The 21,692-nt window shown below is 41.0% G+C and overlaps 2 protein-coding genes across 4 annotated transcripts in view; one reads left to right on the top strand and one right to left on the bottom strand.

Annotated features, from left to right (window-relative positions):
• Positions 1-16,105, top strand: part of NPC1 (NPC intracellular cholesterol transporter 1) — a 38,931-nt gene extending 22,826 nt beyond the window's left edge. The window contains exons 7-25 of the mRNA XM_009647669.2: positions 964-1,040; positions 1,709-2,079; positions 2,465-2,691; positions 3,218-3,318; positions 4,493-4,595; positions 5,552-5,741; positions 6,168-6,350; positions 7,116-7,230; positions 8,059-8,186; positions 8,276-8,416; positions 8,994-9,083; positions 9,194-9,384; positions 10,159-10,274; positions 10,850-10,979; positions 11,372-11,572; positions 12,453-12,684; positions 13,802-13,915; positions 14,725-14,887; positions 15,575-16,105. Of these exons, the coding sequence (XP_009645964.1) occupies positions 964-1,040; positions 1,709-2,079; positions 2,465-2,691; positions 3,218-3,318; positions 4,493-4,595; positions 5,552-5,741; positions 6,168-6,350; positions 7,116-7,230; positions 8,059-8,186; positions 8,276-8,416; positions 8,994-9,083; positions 9,194-9,384; positions 10,159-10,274; positions 10,850-10,979; positions 11,372-11,572; positions 12,453-12,684; positions 13,802-13,915; positions 14,725-14,887; positions 15,575-15,657 (2,956 nt within the window). The 3' untranslated portion in view covers positions 15,658-16,105. The remainder of the gene's footprint in view (positions 1-963; positions 1,041-1,708; positions 2,080-2,464; positions 2,692-3,217; positions 3,319-4,492; positions 4,596-5,551; positions 5,742-6,167; positions 6,351-7,115; positions 7,231-8,058; positions 8,187-8,275; positions 8,417-8,993; positions 9,084-9,193; positions 9,385-10,158; positions 10,275-10,849; positions 10,980-11,371; positions 11,573-12,452; positions 12,685-13,801; positions 13,916-14,724; positions 14,888-15,574) is intronic.
• A 26-nt stretch (positions 16,106-16,131) lies between these two features.
• RMC1 (regulator of MON1-CCZ1) overlaps positions 16,132-21,692 on the bottom strand; it is a 14,500-nt gene continuing 8,939 nt past the window's right edge. For 2 of the 3 annotated variants that reach the window (XM_035903042.1, XM_035903041.1), the window contains 11 exons: positions 21,422-21,533; positions 20,296-20,340; positions 19,818-19,871; positions 19,378-19,506; positions 18,914-19,020; positions 18,116-18,235; positions 17,860-17,937; positions 17,593-17,697; positions 17,437-17,505; positions 17,068-17,293; positions 16,132-16,300 (listed from right to left, as the gene is read on the bottom strand). In XM_035903042.1, coding sequence (XP_035758935.1) covers positions 16,221-16,300; positions 17,068-17,293; positions 17,437-17,505; positions 17,593-17,697; positions 17,860-17,937; positions 18,116-18,235; positions 18,914-19,020; positions 19,378-19,506; positions 19,818-19,871; positions 20,296-20,340; positions 21,422-21,533 — 1,125 coding nt within the window. In that variant the 3' untranslated portion in view covers positions 16,132-16,220. The remainder of the gene's footprint in view (positions 16,301-17,067; positions 17,294-17,436; positions 17,506-17,592; positions 17,698-17,859; positions 17,938-18,115; positions 18,236-18,913; positions 19,021-19,377; positions 19,507-19,817; positions 19,872-20,295; positions 20,341-21,421; positions 21,534-21,692) is intronic. The other variant, XM_035903040.1, reaches the window with a different exon arrangement.

Below are 21,692 nucleotides of genomic sequence, written 5' to 3'. Positions count from 1 at the left end.
AAGTAAGGGGCAGCAAGCCAGCTTTTCTGTGCTATGCAAGACTCGCTAGTAAAGTGCACAAGTAACTGTAGCTGAAATGCTTTGGTGTGGGTGTGCTAGGAATCTGGAGCATTCATACTACTTAAAAGCGTTTTCCAGAGGCTTCCACTATCTAATATTCTTAAGTATGGTGGTACTTCTCCATGCAACTTTAATATTGTTCAGTTATGACTGAGAATCTGAAATTGCTGTATAATAAGAATTAGATCTGTGTGGAAAAGGATAGTGGGTACAACAAACTCACGACATGCTCAGCAGCCTTATCTTACTGGGCAACGTGCATAGTAAACTACATGAAAGGGTAAGGCTGGTTGAGATGTCTGGTTCATAGCCCAAAATACCCTGCCATAATTGGAGGTTTGATTAGATTACCATGAGGAGGCTATTGAACTTCTCTCCTGCTCTGGGTATCTGGAATGAGTATAAGCAATATAGGTCTATCATAAGTGTTCTGTGCTATAACTTGCCTGTCTTCAGGACAGGAAGCACCTTACTTTCCTTTTCCCTCACTTCCCCCTTTCTTCAGGCTAAGTAGGTGTAACTTAAACACTTTGACTAATGAAGTAAAATATTTCTAATGTAAAAATCTCTTGCAAATGTTATCACTATAAGTTATGATCAATTTAAAGAGATTCTCTGTGCTGTTAATGCTACTCATCTTCTAAATATGTGTAAAGAACATGTGTTTGATCCAAGCTGGAAAGGCTTATTAAGACTGCTGACACAGCTGTTGTTGTTCCAAAGGGTCATGAAGCTAGAGATTGCTGTTCTTGAGAGGATGGGTATAAGGGGAACATGGTGCCTGTAGATTCTGGAGCAGTCAAATATGAAATTCATTACTAGCATTGGACTCTATTCTTACTGTACAAGCCCCAAAAGATACCTTTTTGGGGGAGCAGGGTAACATGGCTTTTTGTCTTGCAGGAGGCGACACTTTGTCTCAGAGTACACACCAATTGACAGCAATATAGCCTTTTCTGTGAATTCCCATCGTGACAATGGTATGTCTTGGATAAAAGTAATAGATTTGTTAGAAACTCAGCTTAAGTGCATCCCCTTCCTGTGGATGGACTCTGGACTTTTATCTTTGTTACACCATATAACCCATTCTTACAGGGCTTTATTTCAGTCTTTTGGCCAGTATCTCTCTTCCTTTAGAGTAGTACTTAACCCTATTTTGCTGGATGCTGAAAGTCCTGGCTGCAGTTTGTGGGTCTAGCTATGCTAATAGGAAGTTCTGGGGTGCTATGTAGCTGGGGGGTGAATGGGGCAACATGATGCTAAAATCAATTTGATCATGCTCTGACTCATCCATGTATCCATTCAAAGCAAGCCATGAAAGCACTGTAGTTTAATTTGTGTCACTCGTTGGAGGTAGCTCATTTTAATATTTATGTATCTTTTAGCTGCTTCCTGCCTTTATTTGCTGTGCCTACTGCTGTCAAAGATAACTTTGCATTAGAGTGAGCAGTGTTAGGTACAAAATGGTTTCTGCCCCCTTGACCTCAATCAGGGATTGGTCCCTGGGTCTGACTGTCAGTGTAGACATAGCTTCTGGTGTTTACTACAAACAGAGCTAGAATAAAATTTCATCTCTCCTAGTAGACTTCAAGAAAATGTTGATTAACTAACTTTTCAAACATTTACTGTTTATTTTTTGCTCTTACAGGGAAAATTACCTGTGGTGAAAGGCTTGGTGAAAGATTTGAGAATGGCCTACGGATGACATTCACATCATGGGGAGCTTTCTGTGTCAGAAATCCACGTCCTGTTATCCTTTTCTCTGTGGTCTTCATTGCAATGTGCTGCTCAGGCTTTGTATATGTTAAAGCAACTACAAACCCTGTAGATCTCTGGTCAGCCCCAAGCAGCCAGGCTCGCAAGGAGAAGGAGTACTTTGACACACACTTTGGGCCTTTCTTTCGTACTGAACAACTTATTATTCAAGCGCCAAACAGACATCCAGACACCTATTCGCCTTACCCATCAGGAGCAGATGTACCTTTTGGGCCTCCACTTAGCAAAGATATTCTCCATCAGGTAATTGGAACTTCCCCAGAGCAAAGACCTAAACATACCTAACAGGTATAACCATGTGGAGTTGGCTTCCATCTGTAATGCTATGTGTCTGTCAAAAAAAATCACTAGATACTCATATTAAAAAACCATAGTCTTACTATAAAAGCTTTTTGCTGAAAACCTTGTCTTTTGACCTCTTCTGTTAGAGGTAGACTGGCAGGCTAAGTCCCAGTAAGTGTTCTTGGTGTGAACACAGAAAGAGTGAGATTTAGTCGTGTGCTTCTACTGATGTGTGCCCCTGCCTTTGGAAACTTAGAGAAATATAGCATGCACTTAAGTCCTGTCTTGCAAGGGAAATGTTTTCTTGTGCTGCTTTTAAACTATGGTCTGGTTTGTTTTTTTCAAGGTGCTGGATTTGCAGGATGCTATTGTCAACATAACTGCCTCTTTTGACAATGAGACTGTAATGCTGAAAGACATTTGCCTGGCTCCTCTTGCTCCCTACAACAACAACTGCACTATACTGAGCGTACTCAACTACTTTCAGAACAGTCATTCTGTACTAGATCACACTATTGGGGATGAGTTCTTTGTCTATGCTGACTACCACACTCACTTTTTGTACTGTGTTAGGTAAGCAGTATGATTGCATGTTTTTCTAACTGTAGGCCAATGAGGTCTTTGTCTTGCTGGCAAACAAAACTAGCTAGTTCTCCCTGCTCCCTTGAACCTTTTCTTACCCCTTTTAAACTCGCAATACTATGTGGAACTGCAGATTAGTATAGATTGCTTCTGTTTCTTAGTCTTCGTACTTCAACAGGAAGTGCATTTTAATCAGGTTTCAGGTTAAGCTTGGTTTGGTGCAGACACTGGCTCTGTTTTTACCTTAACTGTGTTTCAGACACTTCTCAGAAGTGTTTATAGTTCAGTTGGGTAGAAGCCACTCCTTGTCTTAGAAGCTATAAGGAAGACTCCTTTAAAACTGTATTTAAATTCAAAGCAAACGTAGCACAAGGGCAATGTATCACTAGCAGTCTTATCTCATTTCTCTGTTGATAGTCAGTTATGATACAACAGCTTTTTACTTTTTTTTTGTCCTGGAGTGCTGTGCCTTAGTTGTTAAGCGGAAACTAACAGTTATTTCTGGTGATCTCTTTAGGGCTCCAGCATCACTGAATGACACAAGCTTGCTTCACGATCCCTGCTTAGGAACATTTGGTGGACCTGTATTTCCATGGCTGGTGTTGGGAGGGTATGATGGTAGGTGGCAAAAGTGTTGCAGTTTAAATCTTGAAAGTACATACATGTGTGCTGCTTTTGGCACTAAAGGTGCATTCTCATTCAACACACGTTTAAATGCACGCCAGTTTTGTTAAACTTTTGGGAAGTAAGGATATTTTAAATAACTTTTCAGTAGATAAGTGCTGAGACTGGAGGCAGACTGCTTGCATTTGGCACTTCCAGAGTAGTCTATTACTGGAACAGACTTGTCTTGCTGACAAATATGGAAGTGTTCAGTCTACTTTGGGCCTGCTAAAGCAGGAGGAGACTAGATAAAGATGTAGAATATCTCAAGTTGACATGCTGGGGTATGCATGTATTTTGCTTTTGCGTTAGACTAAAGTTTTGTCACTGATCTGACAAACCGGTTAAGAATAGATCAAGGTGTTCACAAAGGAAACCCTTTCATAGTAATTCTGAAGCCAGAATTTTGTTGAAGCAATCTATCCAATCAAGCATAATTTGATTAGATAGATGTCCTGGTTTCAGCTGGGATAGAGTAAATTTTATTCCTAGTAGTTGGCATAGTGCTGTGTTTTGGATTTCACGTGAGAATAATGTTGGTAACTCAATGATGGTTTAGTTGTTGCTAAGCACTGCTTAGCAACCAGTCAAGGACTTTTCAGCTTCCCCTGCTCTGCCAGGTGCACAAGAAGCTGGGAGGGGGGCACAGCCAGGACAGCTGACCCCAAGTGGCCAAAGGGGTTTTCCATACCATATGATGTAATGCTCAGTATATAAACTAGGGGAAGTTGGCTGGGGACCAGTGATATCTGTTTGGGGACAGGCCATCAATCAGCGGGTGGTGGGCAATTGTATCATGGATCACTTGTATATTCTGTTGTTGTTGTTGTTATTTTCCTCTGCCATTATGTTAAACTGTATTTATCTCAACTCACATTTTTCTGGGGTTTTTTTGCTCAATTCTCTTCCCCCATCCTACTGCAGGGGGGGCAGAGTGAGCGAATGGCTGTGTGGTGTTTAGGTGCCTGCCAAGTTAAACCACAGTATTGTTAAACAGATTGCATTTAATGATACTGTGGGAAGGGGATTGCTTTGGACAATACTAATTTTAAACTTAATTGTATCTGCCTATACTGGAATGTAAGCTCCATTTTGTAGTGCCTGACAATTCTTTTTTCCTACTCTATAGATGATAACTATAATAATGCTACAGCTCTTGTTATTACTTTTCCTGTCAACAACTACTACAATGACTCAAGAAAGCTAATGAAAGCCTTGGCATGGGAAAAAGAGTAAGTACGCTTTCCTGTATTCTGAAATGCATACATTACTTAGAGCTACCTTTAAATGTAGATACATGAAAAACACCTGTACTGCACTGACAGTTTCTCAGTAAAACTACAGGGATGTTTTGGGAAGCAGCGAAACCTGTTAAGGACAGACTAGACTGGTCGTAAGACTTTCACTTGATCAGGCATACTACTTTGCTTTGAGGAGATAGGTTCTAGTCTTGTTAGTGACCATCTAGTCCAGTAGTACTTGCTGATAAGTAACTTTAGAAAGGATTTTGTATAGTTCACTTTGGCTAGAACTACACACGTAGACTCTTCAATCTACTGTACCATTACCACCAGTGGAAAGGTCCAGCATTATCCTGTAATTCTTAAACTGTAATTTTTACGGAGGTCTTCCAGATGAGCACCTAAAGCTTTCATCCCGTTCACAGTCTTGAAGAGGTGATGTTGGCTTACACGGGCCAGCTGTGCTGGCTAACAATTTGGATACAAACTGCTGTACTAAAAAGTCTGAGACTAAATACAAGTATCACTAGTGTCACAAGCACCTCTCTTCAGTTAGGGGAACTGAAATAAGGGCTAATAAATTGTTCAAGTACTGCAAGCAAGCTGCAGTCATACTTCATTTGTGTACATCTAAGTCTAGCTTTGAGGAGAACTGCACTTATGCTTTGAAATATTTATGCTTATGCAAGATAATCTGGTTGTCCTCAAATTCTGGAGAGAACATGGAAGGTATTTGAGCATAGTGTATTGCTAGTGCTTAGAGTAGAATTCTAGGGGGGTGTGTAGTCAGCACCACTCTTAAAAATGAGGAATGTCCCTCTACGTATTGTCTGGCCATGGTGCACTCTTGTACCATACAGATGATTTAAATCTAAACTTCCAAATATTTCTAATACAAGATGTTTTATCCTTTAAAGTGTGATTGACTCTTTATTTTTTTTTTTTAGGTTTATTAACTTTTTGAAGAACTATGATAATCCAAACTTAACTATATCATTTTCTTCGGAACGGAGTATTGAAGATGAAATAAATCGTGAAAGCAACAGCGATATTGGCACTGTGTTGATAAGCTATATTGTAATGTTTGTGTACATTTCCATAGCTTTGGGACATATCCAGAGCTGTAGAAGACTGCTGGTATGTGTATAGTTCTCATTGCTATAAACACTGAAGCTACAGCTTGCTGACTACTTTTTCTTAGGTTTAAGTGACTGAAGTGTTTTTGCAGACTGCTCATATTCAATCTTGTGTTAAGGCATTGAGTCTGCCTTGGGCAGGAGCTAGGGGGAGGAGCATTGTCCTTCTTGTCATACTTGAACATTTGTGCGCTTCATAGCCCTAACTTAGTTTTTTTTCCCTTGAGATGTGCAGTTAACTTAAGCTTTAAGGCTTGTAGCTTCAAGGGTTGGTTGGTTGGGGTTTTTTAAATATCTGGATCTTCAAAAGAACCAAGAAAGTAAGCCTTCTACTAACCACACTAAATGTAAGAATATGGGTTTTACCTTTGCTATACTCTGTCCTTTGTGATGATGCTGGTTTGGTTGACAGTCATTACATTTTTAGGTGGATTCAAAGATCTCCCTGGGCATTGCGGGCATCCTGATTGTACTGAGCTCAGTGGCATGTTCTGTAGGCATTTTCAGCTACTTTGGAATCCCGCTGACACTGATTGTGATAGAAGTAATCCCCTTCTTGGTGCTGGCTATTGGGGTGGACAACATCTTCATTATAGTCCAGACACTTCAGGTATATATTCTTTCATACAAACCCTTCTAAAATGTGCTTGTTATCTTTGAAAGCTGTTAACTTGGAGCAGAAAGTTTTCTGCATTCCAGTGCTCAGCCCAGTCTGAGCAGCTCTGGACTCTCACAGGATATCTAGTGGTCTTGAAGAGAGCCAAGATTATATGTGCATTCTCCCCTGTGTCCCCTCCGTCCCCCCCCAAAAAAAAAAACCAAAACCAAAAACCAGGTTAGAATATCTGATTTTTCTTACTGTTGATTGATATCAAGCTCATTTAAGTCTCTGGTCCATGTACTAAAGATATACAAATGAATAGTATTTTTAACGTCCTTTTCTGGTAGTTGTAGAACTTGACTACTATCTGGATCACTTGTAATTTTAGTGTATTGTGAGCGGTAATCATGGACTAAACTACATGCTTCAGACCAGAACTTCAGACACTAAGTCTTAGTGGGTAATCGACTCTCTAATTTGACAAGTTCAATAACCCACTGAAACTGGCGCTGCCTCTGGCAAGTGTGTGGTTTGGGCTGCAGTACTGAACATACTACTGTATTTTAAGTTAAGATTGAAGCAAGGCAACAGGGGATGTTCATGCTGCTTTTGTATTGAAGAATCTCTGCTTTTTATATCTAACTCATGTTAATGCAGTGAAAACAATAAAAAATAGGTTTGGATATTTGAAAGTGTTGGGGTTTTTTAAGCCATATAAAAGCACTTTCTAAAGTGAATGATTCCTAATTATGATAAATTATTGCTTTAAAACAGAGGGATGAGCGCCTTCAGGGTGAAACTCTGGATAAACAGATTGGCAGAGTCTTGGGGGATGTGGCACCCAGTATGTTTCTCTCATCTTTTTCGGAGACTGTGGCATTCTTTCTTGGTAAGACTTCTTTAATATTTGAAGATAAGGGCCTTATCATACCTTTGTGTTGCAAGAATAAATGCAAAATGAAAATGTAAAAACAAAGCAAGAATTTGTAGAGGAAGTTTAGCTTAGTTGTTCATTGCTATAATCAAGTTTGACTTGACCTCTGCTGAGGATAGGCGTTGTAGTACTTGAAGAGACTGGCACAGTTAAAGAGGTGTAATTCTGAATCTGTCAAGCTCTTCAGCTTGAAAGGCTGGAGCTTTTTACTGGTATGTAGTGACCAAGAAGTCTAAATTTTACCTTAGTAATATGTCAAATACCAGGGTGTACTAGTTCCTACATTGCATTCGGTCATCTTGCCAGTGCTTGGAAAAATGCCCTTATGACAGATTATGTTTGAGGTTTGCTTTTACGGTGTGCGTTAGAGGCGTATCTTGTGTTGTTACCCTTCAAGTATAAATTGGCCTTCTTTCATAATGAACTTGTTTACTTGGAGTGTAATTTGCCATTGGTTCAACTTGCATCAAGTGGCTTAATATTGAAGCAAGATCTTGCTTGACAGCACTCCTTAACTACCTTCTTATGCAGCCTGCACAAGGCTAGTAACGTTGAAATTGAGAAATGCTTTAAAGCTAGTCACTTCTTTGCACAGTCTTAATGCTGTCAAACAGGTCAAAGACGGCATTTGTAGCCAGGCTCATAGCAGCTGTTTTCTTTACTCTGAAGAGAAAGGCTCTTTGTCCTGCTAACACTTAAAAGTGGATATCTGTCTAGAAAACGCTCGTGGACTTCTTAGAGACGGGAGCTTGCTTGTTTAACAAACTGGGTCATTTCTTTCAGGGACACTGTCTATGATGCCAGCGGTTCGCACATTCTCCCTTTTTGCTGGAATGGCTGTGCTCATAGACTTTATTCTTCAAGTCACTTGCTTTGTAAGTCTCCTGGGCTTGGATATTAAGCGTCAAGAGGTGAGTATAAATGCGCTTGTAACAGCAGTGTAATACAGATGGCATCTTCTGCAGAACTGTACTAAATCTGGCATTTAATTAATTTTCAGAGTAATAGACTGGATATTCTGTGTTGCATCAAAAGCAATGAAGATGTGAACAGCGTCGAACGTTCTGAGAGCATCTTGTTTCTGTTCTTCAAAAATCTGTATTCTCCATATCTGCTTAAGGATTGGATGAGACCAATAGTAGTATGTATACTCTGTTTGCAGTAAGCAGTCATCTAAACTTGAGCAAACATACTGAGCCTGAAAGTCTCACACTGAAGAAAAATCTTCAACGCAATGAAACAAATGAAGTTTCTAAGATTTTGCTTTCAGCATTAGTATTGGAATAAGCTTTTGTAACTGTAAGTGTTTCTAGTAAACAAGGGGCTTGACCTTCGATTCTCCAAGGCCCAGATTTAAGAGTTGCATTACTGACAATTGAATCACTTCAGGCGTATGTCAAAAATCAGCACCTGTTGGCTCCTACACTGCATTAATCTAGAGTGGTGTTGCAGAATCTGTGATTCAGTTTGAGGTTGCTGTGCTTTTTTACAGAAGGTGTTTGGCATATCTTTCACTTCTGCCTTCCAAGTATAAATTTTCCCTTGTGGCTCCAAAGAGAACTCTTGAGTAGCTGGTTTTTACTGCCACTGTTGTACTAAGTGTGGGTAGCATACTTGAACCAGGGCATCTTTGCCTGGCTGCTATTAACTGAGTAAATTACTGCTACTGCTTGTTGTTTCTCTATAGTTCTCACTTCCATGAATTTGCTTTTTTGCAGATAGCAGTGTTTGTGGGTATTCTGTCATTCAGTACAGCAGTTATGCACAATGTAGAGATTGGACTGGATCAGTCTCTCTCAATGCCAGATGTAAGTCTTAAGATCATGTTGCTCTTCAGCAATTTGTGGCTGAATTGAAACCTTGATATCTTGTGCTACCTCAGCATTATGTAGTAGTAACTCAAAACTTTCCCCTTAAGGACTCCTATGTAATGGATTACTTCAGCCAGCTCAGCAAGTACCTGCATGCAGGCCCTCCTGTCTACTTCGTCCTAGAAGAAGGGCACAACTACACCTCTTTGGAAGGGCAGAACATGGTGTGTGGTGGAATGGGATGTAATAACGATTCACTTGTCCAGCAAGTCTTCAATGCTGCGGAAATTGGTAGCTAGTAAGTCTGTCATGCTTTTTTTTCTGCATAGTCATGTGGAAGGGATGTAGCTGACCAGTGTGTCCTTTTAATTTAGTTCAGGCTCAGCTGTTGATTGTAAAACTGACACTCCATTGTACTTGCTTTATCCTGTGGTTTTCAGGCGGGGAGAAGCGGGGGGGTAAGAACTGTGTCAGTCTCCTGTAATGAGGATAAAACATGTCTGGACTGGTGGGATATATTGATGTACTTGGGTTTGGAAAAGGGGCTTGATCCTTCAAGGAATCTGGAAATGGTAGGAAGCAAAAACTCATTAAAACCTCTCAATATGGTTAAGCTCTCCTAGAAAAGAATTTGCATGCTCATCTTCTAAACTTGGTGGATAAACTAGCCTAGCCTAGCAAGGCTAAGCGGGAGTTAGCTACTGAACTCCAGATACAACTGGAGAAAGTCTCTTCCTGATTCCTTCCACTGTAGTTCAGTTTCAGATTTTTACTTCAGCCTAACTGAAGGAGGAGCCTTGCTTGAAAACTGAGCCAGGGAGAGATGGGGGAATGGAAAGCTTGGCTTGGCAGTGGAACTTGAACGCAGGGAAGAAGCGCCTGTTGTTTGCTAGCTGCAGTGTTAGGAGCAAGACTGGTACTTGGATGGGGTGCTGGAGCAGGGGATTATATGGAGAGCTAAGTAGCTTAGAGTGGAATGAGTTGATGTGATGTAAGTCAGCACTGGAGAGATCAAGGGATGTGTTCTGGAATGAAACATGAAATTACTGATGATGTTACATTATTTTATTAGCACAAGGATAGGCTATGCCCCATCATCCTGGATTGATGACTACTTTGACTGGGTGAAGCCACAGTCATCCTGTTGCAGAGTCTACAATACCACTGGACAGTTTTGCAATGCTTCAGGTATTAGCATCCATGTTGTTGCTAGGGGATTAGCTTGGTTTACAGGTTTCACAGCCAAAACATTTTATCATGGTAGGAGTCATGTGAATAGCTCTTCTCACTGCGAGCAGGCACCTCTTCAGTTGCCCTCTAATTTGTTTGAACTGCTGTTTAAGTAAACTTAAACATTCTATGGAAATGCTGCACATTGAAGACAGCCTACCTAGACAGCCAATGTAATGACTATTCAAAAACTAACTTGTTACAAAAATTTTGATCCTTCTGCTGGTTTCATTAGAGCACACAAATACAGTGCTCTGTTTTTGTTTGGATCCTTCAGTTTGGTATAATTCTCATCAGATCTAATGTAGGTTGTGCACAATTAACTGAGTTCTCTGGTAGCCCTTGCCTTAATAGTAATAAATAAAAACAAAGGACTACAAACTTTATACAGAATTTTAGGGCTGATCAGTTATTTCATCAGTGAAAAAGCTTTTTTATGGAATTGTATCCTGTAGTCTTGCAAGTGAGAGGTTACCAGTGTTAGGACAAAGAACGCTTATCCTGTAGCTGACCTTCTTCCTGTATTTCTTCAGTCACCGATCCATCCTGCACTCGTTGTCGACCGCTGACTCAAGAAGGCAAGCAGAGGCCGCAGGGCAAAGACTTCATGACATTTTTGCCAATGTTCCTATCGGACAACCCTAATCCTAAATGTGGCAAAGGGTAAGAGCCATATTCTATATATCTTGCTTAGACCAGTGTGTCAGAGATGCTTCCTCTGGAAGTGTGACTTTTTTTTTGATGTCTGCAATATCCAATGTCCTTCTAAAAGGCATACAAACATTGACATCTTGGCTGTTCTATCGTGTTTTCTGAAACAAAACTGGGAAAACAAATATATCATCAATGGAATGGAACAGCAGCTTTCCTCTGTACAAAGAGAAACAACTTCTATAGTCAGTCGGTTCTAGTGTACCCTGTGCAATCTTGAAATGTATTGTGCTCTGAAGCTTTTATCAGTTTTGGAAACTATTAGAAACAAGATTATAAGTAATAAAAGCTAATAAATTTGAATGGTGCTCACTGACATCTAAAATGTTGCTATGTTTATATAGAGGACATGCTGCATATAACTCTGCTGTCAACTTCATAAACAACAAATCTGATGTTGGAGCTACTTATTTTATGACTTACCATACGGTACTGAAAACATCATCTGATTTTATTGATGCTATGAAGAAAGCTCGGGTGATAGCAGATAACATTACTGAAACCATGGGCATCAAAGAGAAGAACTACCGAGTGTTTCCTTACAGGTATGCTTAGATCTTTCTTGCCTTAGTGACAAATACTCAGCTTGAGGAACCGAGAAAAGGTACTGGTTAATAACATCTTAGACTTGGGTCTTGAGTTTTGGCTAACAGGAGGTAATACAGAGACTCTGGAATGCCTAGTAAAACCACTAAGATACAGCTTGCATCCACAGCACTAACTTCTCTGTACTGTGGTTGATAAATAACTTAAATCAAGGAACCTGAGAAACCTGTCGTTTACCATAAAGGTAGCTCTGGCTTCAGCTTGGGCACTTCTTAGCTTTTATAGTGGGGTTTAATAGTTCTAGCTTAAGCAGGTATGTTGACCTGGATCGTTGCAAGCTGTAATGGGAATGTACTGACTTCAAACTTAAGTTATTCAATCTCAAAGCAAAGGCAGCAGTGATGTCAATTACTGCTTGTCTAATGCTTGCATGATTAACATGCTAAAGACTCTGTATAAGAGTACTGTAATGAAAGGGAGTTGGAATTGATACCTGTACAGCTGAAATACTCATCTCTTCGCTTAAAAGAATCCTATCCATCCTTACGGTCTTGCTGCATAATTAATCAGTTCAGACCCTCTGCAGTAGTTCCTGCAGGTACCACAGTCAGTCTGAGGAACTGCCTCCTGGCAACTACTGTAGCTGCTTATGTTGAAGTGTGGGAATTACCCTGACTTCCAGATACAACCTTTACTTGAAGCGTTAGTGAGGAGTTGTCATATAACAGCCAGTGTTTCACAGGAGTCGTTCCACTGATGCTAGGAAGCCAGTTCCTGTTGACTTCTGTAAGGAGAGAACTGCTTTATCCTTAGCACAGAAGCTAATCTGTTAGCATATAACGAGGAAGATGGCTAACTGCAACTCTGTTCTTTCCACAGTGTGTTTTATGTCTTCTATGAACAGTACCTGACAATTGTGCATGACGCTATCTTTAACCTCTGCATCTCCTTGGGATCAATATTTTTGGTGACAACTGTGCTGCTGGGTTTTGAAGTATGGGCTGCTCTTATAGTTTCAGTAACTATCGCTATGATAATCATCAACATGTTTGGAGTGATGTGGCTCTGGGGCATCAGCTTGAATGCAGTTTCGTTAGTAAATCTTGTCATGGTAAGTGGTTAAGATGTCCCTCTGCTGCTCTTTCCAGGTCTTGAACAGTTCTGTGCAGCTTATGTCTATATTCATGATGCTGAGTAGTATTTTCTACTAAACTTTGACAGGCATTTGAACAGTAGTGGAAGGATCTTAATACATCTAGGTGGTGTGTAGAAAACAGGTTTATTTTGACAACTAGTCCCAGTACTGGTAAGATACAGCAATTGAACTGTAAGCTATACTGCATCTGGTGGTGGTCTTTTCTGCTCTGCAGCAAGTTGTATTGCTGCTCTACAGGCTAGGTGCTGTTGCACATCTGCAGAGGCTGCTCATGCTTAAGGTAAGGATATGTAGGCTAGCATTAAGGCTTCTGCTGTATTTACGTTCCACAGAGTAGACCTGTGACGTGCTAGCACCAGTATCATTCCTGCATAAAAGGGTAAAACCACTTGGGCAGAGCGTGCCTTGGTGAAACACTCCAGAACTTAGTAACAAATAGCAGAGTGCTGGAGCTCTGGCTTCCCTTGCTCTCTAGAGATGTATTGCAGATCTGAGAAAATCACGAGAGAGTAAACTGTTGCCCCATGTTACAACTAGGCATAATGTTCATGCAAGTCTACCTGCTAGAAAAGTCTAAGACTTGCCAACTGTTCAATCGGTGTTGTAAATGACTATCTAAACAGCTTGTTTTTCAGATTTAAGTGTTAAACTCAGCTGAACTTTTATGGTATCAAATCAGCAGATATACTCAGTGTTACTCTAAAGCAGCACTACTGCAGCTAGTATCAGCAAAGTGATTTTTAGCATTTGGTGGTTACTGCACACTGCTGTCTTGAAGCCAGCTTTCTTCAACATCAAGAGACTTTTGTCCTCCAAAGCAATCTCACGTTCTGATTCCTGTTTAATCAGATTAATCATCCATTAGTAATGGCTGGGGGGAAAATGCCATACAGTGCCTGTAGCAGCCTCTAGTAACCAAGCACAGCTTGTAACTTCCAACAATACTTTAACCCTGGGAGCTGAACTCAGCTGCTAGAACCTCTCCAGCCTGTCTAGTGCTCTGGGTAGAGACCTTATCATCAAAGCGCTCATCTGAGTGGTATTTTCATGTACGTTTCTTTTCGCTCTCTAGAGTTGTGGTATCGCTGTGGAATTCTGCAGTCACGTGACAAGAGCGTTCACTGTTAGTACGAAGGGCAGCAGAGTAGAGCGTGCAGAAGAAGCTCTGTCTCACATGGGCAGTTCAGTAAGTATCTGCTGTACAGGGGGAAATCGAGTAGGCAAGTGACAATTTTACAGGCTTTGCCACTATCCTTAAGTCGTAAGGATGGCCTTGCTTTTTCTTTTTGGAGTACCTGATTAAAACTTAGGAGGTCAACGTAGGCTTCCACTGGTAATAGGGGTGATCAAGACTCAATTTTTAGTCTGATGTTACTACTACCTAATAGTAGAGAACACAGAATCACAGATCCAGCTTTAGCTGAACTGGAAGTTAGCCTTGAATGAACTAGTTGATTAGCCTTGAATTGTCTGGTTAAGTGCTTCTCTCTTCCAAATACTCAGAGGTGACTAGGAAAGGTTGTTCTAGATATGGGATGCAATTGAACCTTTGGGAATGCAAGCAGGGCTCAGTATTTAGGCAATACTGTTAGATTAAGATAAGCCACCTGGATGGGGTTGGAATAGACTTCTGGTGATACATGCACTGGACCCAGGTAAGGAACTTCACTGAAATGCAAGTTACTTCAGTAACAGCTTTCATCTGTTATCTGCCTGAAGTAAAAATTCAACTGAAACCAGGTGGCTCTACAGACTAGAGTGGATTTCTAATCATACTGAGCCTGGCCTGTGGTGTCGGGTTTCTAGCAGGACCAAGAAGTTGAACTGTTCTCCCAAGCAGGTCTTGGATTTGGTTCTAAGGACTAACAGGTAGGGAGGTATACTGCATACAGGAGCCTCAAATTGCCTAAGAATTTTAGCAAATGTTGAATACTTAAAGTAAACGGATTACATAAAGCTCTACTTTTAACTTAAACCCACTTTTTTTACTGACAGGTTTTCAGTGGTATTACACTGACCAAATTTGGAGGAATTGTAGTACTGGCTTTTTCCAAATCTCAAATCTTCAAGATATTCTACTTCAGGATGTATCTAGCTATGGTTCTGCTGGGAGCAACACATGGGCTAATATTTCTTCCAGTTCTACTTAGTTACATAGGTAAGACGTGACAGCCTCCTCTAAAACGCACTTCCCACAAAAACAGCTGGCTACCTGCGGGTGCTTCCTTCCCATTGCACAGGAAGGACTGTGAGGATAAAAAGCGGTAGCTGAGCGTCCCCCTCCGTCATTCAAGTAGCAGGTCTGTTGGAAAGCAAGGGCTGACTGGCACACTGTGAGCTCACCGTTACAGGCACGATCAGCTGAAGCAACCACAGCCTGCCCTGGGGTTGCGCTGTGCTGTTCTTTGTGGAGGTGGCTGCCTGGGCCTGCATGGCCCAACAGACAGCAGCATGAGCAAGGTCTCTGAACCTGGGGACAGGGCAGTCGGTGACGCAACAAACCTGCTGTGGGGCAGCGTTCCTACGTTTGCAGAAGCGATCTCGCTTTGCAGTAAGGACAGTCCAAACACCGTCCTCTTGAATCGGGAAATTCATGCCTATGGTGTGGTTCTCAAAAGCAGACTTTAACTGAGCTATACTTAAGGGGGTTAAGGCTGATGGGGATTCACCTACTCCCCTGGCTGCCGCTGACCACTACCAACAGCTGAGCAGGAGCACATTTCTGAAGTCTCACCAGTGTTAAGCTGGACTGAGACAGTTAAGTAAGGTCACGTGTCCTTCTTGAGGACTGACTGATCTGCGGTAATGTTGAGACTTTGGAATGACTCTGTTTTCTCTCTCTCAGGTCCATCAGTAAATAAAGCTAAAACTCGTGCTGTGCAAGAGAGGACCAGAGGTACAGAACGGGAGAGACTCCTCTACTTCTAGTTTTTAACAGTGTTCAGTGGACTCCATGAACTGTGGCTTAGGCCCAACTCTTCTGAAGAACTGAAGTGCAGCAATGTTCTATGACTATCACACTGTAACCACCACTGACTTGACTCCCGCACAGATTCAACTAGAAGAGATCAGCTGCAGCTTTGGATGTAGCTTTAAACTCAGGAAGTGCTACATGTGGCTCATGTAACAGTATTACTAAAACTTAGATGTGTTAATAAGATTACTAAAACACTTCTGTTTTCAAGAGGTTGCATCTTTTTCTTCTAGAAGCCTAAACCAGCTGTTTTGCGAGTTGAGTAGCTTTTCTGTCAATGAAACTGAGGTGACATGTGTATGAGAATGGACTGCTAAACCACTGACACTAATTTTAAATGCAGGTCAATGCAACTTTTGTCTCTATTTTTAGGGGGAAGCCATCACAGGTTGTAATATTTTTAGTACTATTTGCCAAAATGTCTTGTATATACTTTATTATAAAATAGCAATTTTGTAGTTCAAAAATCTACTTAAATGCAATAAATTAAGTTTATACATTTCAGTGGAAGAGTCTTTCAGAATGTTGTGGGCTTCATGAGAGCTTGTTCTCCAAAAACTTGTTTGAAGAAGGTGACGTGTTCTTCACAGTGCTCACCTGGGGCGGGGGGGGGGGAAGCAAAATAAAAGTTACATTAACTTTTAAAACTCAGAAACCGAGCAGCAAGATTGTGCAGCTTCACTTACTTACCTCAATTTGTAAGTACCAATTCTTGTCTTTACTCGAAGGCATTAAAGGAGTTTAACAATTTTAAGGCAGTGGAGTACTGAGGTATCTCCACTCCTGTGACACCACATTCCTGTGGTGAAGCAGATGTGTGATCTAGCACCCGTACCTAACCAGCGGATTCACATCCATGAGAGTTCTTTGCTGTAAAGTACAAGATCTTGGAGCGGGATTCTGTGCCTATAGACCAACTGGTGACTAAGAACACATTGCCAGTGCAGTTTAGCTTGATTTTCAAAGTGAGAGGAACTGTAGTGTAAAACAGGTCTTGAATTTTTTTTTTATTCTGTGGAAACAGACAACTGAACTTCAGGGTTTCCTGACCCAGTTCCTGACTTCAGGAGAAAGCATTAATTGGAGATAATGGCTTTGCCAAATGAAGCGGTGCAAGCAACTGCAACCCAAACAGGTTAGCTTAATCTGCACGTTCCTGTTTGGCTTGGTCTCTTTGCTCCTGGGTGTGGTATACCAAGAGGTAAGACAAGTTAACTTTGGAACTATGCCTAAAGGTAAGTCTAAAATACAGGCTAGAATGCACCAAGAGTTTTCTCTGGTAATATGGACTCAGCTGGAGTGGAAGTGAAGTCTTAGTTCTGTTTGCACAACTGAGTGTCTTGGTCTAACTGCTCATTGCTTACCTGGTGTGAAACTCGGGTTTCCTCGTAACCGCTGATTTCTTTGTTCAAAGAATCTGAATATAGTATAGAAAAGCATGTCATCTTCTGCTTGTTTTGCTGCATCAAGGAATTTGCGGGCTGAAATGCTGTCATGTCCTCCAATACCCCTGATGAATCTCAAGGCAGCCAAGACTTGGTGTTTGGACAACAGAACTTCCACTATTTCATCGTTTGCTGTGGAAAGTCTCTGTGAAGTCAATCACAGCTGTAAGACTATGCTTCTAACAAACGACTGAGATGCTAGCTAGTCACTTCAAGCTTGGTCATGTAAGCTGTTTGACAAGTCTAACCCACACGTGACACGGAGTTACTAGAGTCTGAAATGCTTACTTTTAACATGTCCAGAGAGAGCTGATGTGCGGGAGGGTAAATGCTTTCCAGGGACAGTAACAGACAAGCCTAGGGCAAAAGCAGAAACGACCTTTTAAGATTCTGAAGACTTCCCACCTCCATCATTAGCTTATGGAAGCAATTTGTCTTACATACCAAGGGCTTTGAGTCACTGAGCACATGGTACTGCAGAAACTGGTGGAGCATGTAGAACAAGTTGTGTTGAACAAGGGTTTTGATGACCAGCTCATATAAGTAGTGCTGTGAAGGCAGGGAGAAGACCATCAAAGGTATGTCTCAATACCAGTGCTTACAGACTAGAAGGTAGTATTGTATCGGGCTTAGACACATGACCAAGACTGGTCAGAAACTCCACGTAGTATCATGGAGCAAAGCGCTACGCTTGGCACATAAGTACTTTACCTGAACTGCAATCTGGAACTGGTTAAGGGAGCGAATGTATTCCATCAAGACTGCTATAGTGAACTTATGAGGTGCTTCCTGGACAAGAAAAAAGTGTTAGGTGGAACTTGTGTAGATTCCCCTATTAATGACAACCGTCTAAGAATGGGTATCAAAATACCCGTATCTCAAAAACAAAGCCTTCTGCAGGCTATTTCAAGCAGCCAGGTTTGCTGCTCTGAGACTGCTGCCAAACTAGCACTTAAAATTAACTTACCTTCTTCTCTGTGAATACAGATAAAACGTGTGTGTACATGTCAGACTGGTCAATAACTGCTTGAGTGCGGACTGGACGTTTCAGGAGGGGATTACTTCTACTCAGGCCTGCCTCTACCACCTGCAAGAAGAAAGCCTTTTTGAGAGGAAACTCTAGTGGCGTAGCACAGTCTTAGTCTGTCTCATCTGTACAGAGACTGTTTTCCACTGGCAATGTAATTAGAAACATGTTTTGTTACTGAGCAAATCCACATCTGTGGTCATGTTCTGTTGAGTGTGGGCTTTCGTCTTAATTTAAAACTGCTTTTAGAAGTCATATAAATGTAGCTGCTATTGTATGCCTCCAAGCCAGAAGAGGAATCAAACTTACTATGTTGACACAGGCCCTCAGCTGTAGCAGGACTTCTAGTATGTGGCTGTACTATGCGAGTTAGCACTTGAACTTGGTGTTTTAACAGAAGTAATGCCGAGATGCAGCGGGGCCGTACGTGTGCAGCGGTGTAGCGTGCCACGTGATCAGTGGTTTGGAAGCGGTTTTGATAGTTACATAATCCAAGTTGCTTTTTGAGCTTCTACCCTTTCTGCTTTCAGGCACTGGGGTACGTTACTTGTCATGCTGGAAACGAGCTGTGCGGCATCTGCCACAACAGTGCTAAGTGGGGGTCCTGGTGCTCTGTGAGCCTGAGGCAGCCAGGACCTTGGGGTAGGCCTGAAAAGAGCAAGCCTTCACCATGATGCAACCTGAAATGCAAATAGCATCATCCTATCTCTGTAAGCTGCTGTAGCTAACACGGTTTACCATAGCATAGCTTTGCTCAGCTTCCAAGTACTTCTTATATTCATGATTCAGTTTGTCAAAGACAGTTGCAATCACAGACAGTGATCCCCTTTCTGGCTCGCTGAGCACTGAAAAGGATAAAAAGAAAAAAACCATGAGGAAAAATAACCAGGGGCTTTAATGTTGCCTTTTTCAAAAGGTGATCTCTACGCTAAACTTGATTCTAAACTTCAAAGAAATGCTTTCAGTCATGTCAGATGTATTTTAACTAAATGATGGGGAGGAGGGGAGTTGAATTCTTTCATGCTGTTAAATAATTCCTTTAGAATGGTGACTGAGGGTAAGTCTAGGCAAATGACATCTTACAGGACCAAGCTAGCTTCGGAGGTGGTCTCAAATCTAAGAACAGCCCAGCTAACTTCTGTGAGTATTTATGAATAAGAAGTATTGTACTTTCAAGAGACAGACAAAGCATGTGAACTTACTTTGAGAGCATACAGATAGGATAACCATCTTGCATTCTTTCCTTTGGAGAAGGAAATCCATTAGTTTTCCTTTATCTAGCAAGAGGTCAACTACAGGTTCAAGTTTCACTTGGAGACTCCAGAGGTAGCCTTGATTTGAAGGAGTAAAACGAAAAGTGAATTGCCTTATAGAGTACAGCCTAGACATCCAACTTTTCCAACCTTTTAAATGAGAACACATCTAGATGATGATTTATATGCCTTCCTAAGTCTATGTTTTGAGCAGCAACTGAAAACTTGTAGCAAAGATACGGTCATCCTCCATTATCACTACCAAGGGTAATCATCTTACTAAGTACACCTGCCTAGTCCCTGTGTTTTACGCTGCGTTGTGCACTGGAGCTATAAACTGGCCACCCTTCGACACCGAGTGTAGCAGAGTCAGACAGCTCACCGCTTACCTTCGCTTGCACTAATGATGATATCCGGTTGAAAGACAATCCAAGAAGAAGAATCTAAATGTTAAAGTTCCAACGTCCACGTTAACATTGATTCTAAACTGTTGCTGCTACAGTCACATTACTGAAGTGAAGCAGAACCCATTCACACACTTTCATTTACTGTCACCTTTTCTTGTAAGGTCTTAAACCTTATTCTTGGAATTGTAGCTTCAACTCCATAGTGTGTACCCATTCAGTAATTTTATTACATGCATCTCAAATGACCAAAAAAGGTGGTATTGTATTATACTCCTTAGACCTCATGTGAAAGCATTACAGTCTCTCATGAAGCATATTATTTTGTCTTGAAGTCAACATGCATAATCACCTAAAGCTGGACTTAACAGGTCAAAGTAAGACATGTTAGCTGCTTCCATGCTTGGTACACAGAATGAGGCTTCAGTAAGACTCTTGCATTTTTAAAGTATTTAAAGGATACATAGTTTACATGGAACAGGAGACTGACTCGTCACAGAGGCTGGACCTGCCAAAAAATTAACGTCAAGTGAAGAATAGTAGTACGCTAACAAAATACAATCTACAAGTTCACTGAAAAGGTAAGTATGGATTGTAACACATCTAGCAGTCCTACAGCATGCAGGCACAAAAGATATACCCATTTGTGTAGCCAGATCATCTACAAAGAAAATCTGACACTGAGAAGGCAAACAACTGCTTCAAAACACAGTTGTTTTGTTTTCAGCCGAGTGAAGTCATGCATGCAGAAGTATTCCATCTCTAGTACTGTAATCCTAAATACACAGACTCTATTTACTGTATTTATATGTAATCACTTTAGTTTCTTAAAGAGGCAGACTGGTTTGTACTTTCTGATCCTAACCTTTGTTTAATACAAACCACCTCCTGCAGATTTATCAGTCACACTTGCTCTTAGTGACTTCAACATTCAGATGTTAAAGAGCTTTTAAGCTCCAATCATTCCTATAAAAGCATCTTTCTCTTCTATGAAGAGACTCACACTGCTTTGCCATTTGCTAGTGGAATTATCCTCAGACTATTCCTAGCTACTTCCAGCTTAAGGGTCATTATCTGCTACACTTCTAGGACAGGAGAACAGAAAAATAATCCAAGAAGAATCTAAGTGTTGAAGTCTTAACATTAATCTTAGCATTGCTTCTAAACTGGTTCTAAACTTTATTCTAAGCTTGGATTGTCTTTCAGCCTCTTTATGCGACTTAGGAAGTTAAATAGTCATGACTTAAGCCAGAAAAGCACAAAGTGCTTTTGAGTACACACACAAGCCTTTATACAAGTTTTTATAGCTGTGGCCAAGAAAGGAAAAAAAAAAAAAAACAACTTTGAAGTTGTAAAAGCAAAATATTATGGGAAGTATGTACCTTAAACAGCAACTCTTACTCTTCCACAGTAGGCACAACAAACTTACACTCCATTCCTTCTCACCCTCCTTCCCTCCCTCACTCTCTTAAATATAACAGAAATGTTAGTAACCAGCATCCTAAAAACTGAAGCACTCTTGTTTGCCAGCTGTTACATTTGGATAACCTTGGTAACAGTGTTAGGATATTTATTATATAGTACTTTACCTGCTACAGGTATTTGATAGGGTTGTATTGATCGAGGTGGAAGTACAAACTGATGGATGGTAGTAGACCCATCAAAGTCTCCTTTTAGCTTGATGTCAAATATAACTGAAGTCTGCAATTGAGAAAAGGAAATTAGTCTTCACAGATAGAAATTACCACCCATTTACAGATATTCAGGCTGCTTTTTGCATTTTGATCATGTGTTCTCCATTAGAATCATCAAATGGTTTGGGTTGCAAGGGATGTGCTGTGGGCAGGGACATCTTTCCCT

This window comes from Egretta garzetta, unplaced genomic scaffold, assembly GCF_000687185.1.
Source record: "Egretta garzetta isolate BGI_Z169 unplaced genomic scaffold, ASM68718v1 scaffold229, whole genome shotgun sequence".
NCBI lineage: Eukaryota > Metazoa > Chordata > Aves > Pelecaniformes > Ardeidae > Egretta > Egretta garzetta.
Note: the sequence above shows the minus strand (reverse complement) of the source record. Positions and strands in the feature narration are given on the sequence as shown.